General features: G+C 63.8%; 1 protein-coding gene across 1 annotated transcript in view; it reads right to left on the bottom strand.

Moving 5' to 3' along the window:
- The window catches only part of WBP2 (WW domain binding protein 2), a 12,646-nt gene that overhangs the window by 7,359 nt on the left and 2,818 nt on the right, over window positions 1-2,469 (bottom strand). Inside the window, exons 2-5 of the mRNA XM_014445810.2 lie at window positions 1,887-2,007; window positions 1,336-1,471; window positions 412-504; window positions 4-17 (exon numbers count right to left, since the gene is read on the bottom strand). Coding sequence (XP_014301296.1) covers window positions 4-17; window positions 412-504; window positions 1,336-1,471; window positions 1,887-2,007 — 364 coding nt within the window. The remainder of the gene's footprint in view (window positions 1-3; window positions 18-411; window positions 505-1,335; window positions 1,472-1,886; window positions 2,008-2,469) is intronic.

The following is a 2,469-nucleotide window of genomic DNA, read 5'->3' on the forward strand; positions in this document are numbered from 1 at the left end:
CGCTTCGCCTCGGGAGGCTGCAAGCACAGGGGAGAGAAGTGCGCTCTCAGCCTCGGGCTGGGGGAGGGTCCCACCCCTGGGGGGGGGGCTCGGGGTCCCAGGATGTGCACAGCAGACAGGCCTTATCCCACACCATCCGCTCCCCCCACACTTGAGTTGACCTTGGTCAGAACAAGGCGAGGGGCCAGGATGGGGAGAGAGGTCAGAGGGGGAGGTCAAGAACAGGGGGAGAGGGAGAGGGAGAGAGGGGGAGAGACAGAGAGGGAGAGACAGAGGGGGAGAGGGAGGCTCAGGGCTGGGACTGGGTAAGGATGCCCGTGCACACAGCTCTCGGGGGCTTAGTGTTTGAGGGTTCTTGTCACAAGCCCCCAGACAGCACCCGTAGGCCCCCGATGTCTAGAGCCCTGATACCTTGCGACGCCACCTGCAGCATCCGCTGTCCGAACTCGATGGCGCCCCCTGCCGTGAAGGTCAGCTTGTATGAAGCAGAGCCTTCCCAGCCACCTGGGGAGGACAGCGCAGCCAAGCTCAGGACACAGTCACTGTGAGACCACTGGTCCTCTCCGCCCGGCCAACGCCCCGAGGCTGAGGGAAAGGGCTGGCTCTGCAGCCTCGATGGACCAGACCTCGGCCTCCAGCTACCGCGCCGGCTGCCGCCTCCCGGCGAGCCTACGGGGCTTTTCCTTCTGGGAACAAACTCGCCCTCCCGCTCAGCACTGTGAGTGCATCGGCACCAGGGCCTCCCGCCCCAATCACGCCACTTCCCAGGAGCAGGTACCGTCAGCAACCACTGACGTTCAAGCTCGGGGCTGATCTCACCCTGAGGGGCCCAAGGATGGACTCCCGGGCCCTCTGGCCTGGCTCCCGCCAAAGGGGACCTGTGAGCCCCAGTGACAACGCGAGCTCCCGGGGCGGGCGAGGGCCGGGGGGCTGGGCAGAGGTCAAGGGCGCCTGGGAAAGAGCCCGCCAAGCAGGACCTCCCGGCATCACAGAGCAGCTCCTCGGGCTCCAGGGAGAGGCCCTTCCACCCTGAAACCGGGACACGCCCAGGTCGCAAGCGCTTCCACTCGCCCAGTCACCCGCCGCTTCCCCCTGCGAAGGTGATGTGCGCTGCCACCTCGATGCCAGCATTTCCAGTTCTTGTCAACCAAACCCACAGCCGCTACACAGCTGGCGCCCAGGTGTGGGCGTTGGAAGCTAACTCAGACCAGGAAGAGGACGAGCTGGGACGATAAGGGACCAAGGAGGCCATCTCCACGGCCGCCGTTAGGCACCGGAGCGCCTCTCTGGAAGCCCACGGATGTCCCTAAGCCCCCCGCCCCCCCAGTCACCCACCTCCTGCCTCAGCCTTCACTGTCCCCTTGATGTAGTTTGCACCAAACACGGGCTGCTTGATCTCACAGTCCTTCATCAGATAAAAGGGCATCATGAAGGACCGCATGGCATCCTTCCCCTTGGACAGAAAGATGACCTGCAGCGAGAGAAGATGAGAACCATCACCAGCCAACCGCCGCCCAGCGGGCCATCGCTTCCTGCGTGTGGCGAGTCCATGCCAGTGCGGGGCGGGCAGCCCGAGCCAGGGCCCAGAGGCCAGAGCTCTCCGCTGGCACAGACCCTCCTGGAGAGAGCCTTTCACAGGGAGAGGCCAGACGTGCCACTCACAGGCAGCACGGGAGCACAGACGGCTGTCACTTAGGCGGTGGAGGAGGTGGTGGATGTGGTGCGGCAGTGACAGGGCCTGCAAAGCTAAGGCAGAGGCAGGGGCCAGGCAGGGGAGGAGTCCCGAAGGGAGGTCTGGCCTGAGCTCTGCAGAACCAAGAACGAAGTTGTGGCAAGGGCGTGGGAGCCCGGACAAGGGGGGCTGAGGGACCCCTCCCCAGACTCACTGCCCAGGCAGCAGGTCGCACACCCGCGCTTGCAGAACCATCAGTTTCACACCCACAGCTCCAGTGACCGAAGATGCCACCTGAACCACCAGACATGGGCTTGGAGCCTCCCTTTTTGCTGCTAAATCCTGGTGAACATGGTGAACATGAGGATGTGCTCCGCCCCCCGCCAGGCAAGCCTGACTCCTGGGAACTCCAGGGCCTTTCCCAGGACGCCCGCTGGGATTTCTCTGGAAGTCTCTGTCGCCTGGGCAGCTCTCAGGCGAGGCCACTGTGCAGCCGGGCATTCCTCGCTCTGCAGGGCTGCACCGGTCTCTGCCGGGTCCGGAGGCTGTGGTCATGCTACTGCATCCCTGGTCACCATATTTATCACTCTGATGTGCAAAGGCCTGGAGGCTACGCCTGCAGAAATCAAAATAACAGCAGCCTCTCCTCCCCGGGCCCAGGCTATGCCAGCAGCTGCCTCCAGAACACAAGTTTATGCAGCAACAGGCGCTGGGGACTTGTCATGATTTCACTGCCCAGTGGTCAGTGCGGCTGCACAACAGCCTGGTGTTTCTAGGATCCCATATACACGTGTCAG

The sequence above is a fragment of the Myotis lucifugus genome, unplaced genomic scaffold (genome assembly GCF_000147115.1).
Source record: "Myotis lucifugus unplaced genomic scaffold, Myoluc2.0 scaffold_485, whole genome shotgun sequence".
Taxonomy (NCBI): Eukaryota; Metazoa; Chordata; class Mammalia; order Chiroptera; family Vespertilionidae; genus Myotis; species Myotis lucifugus.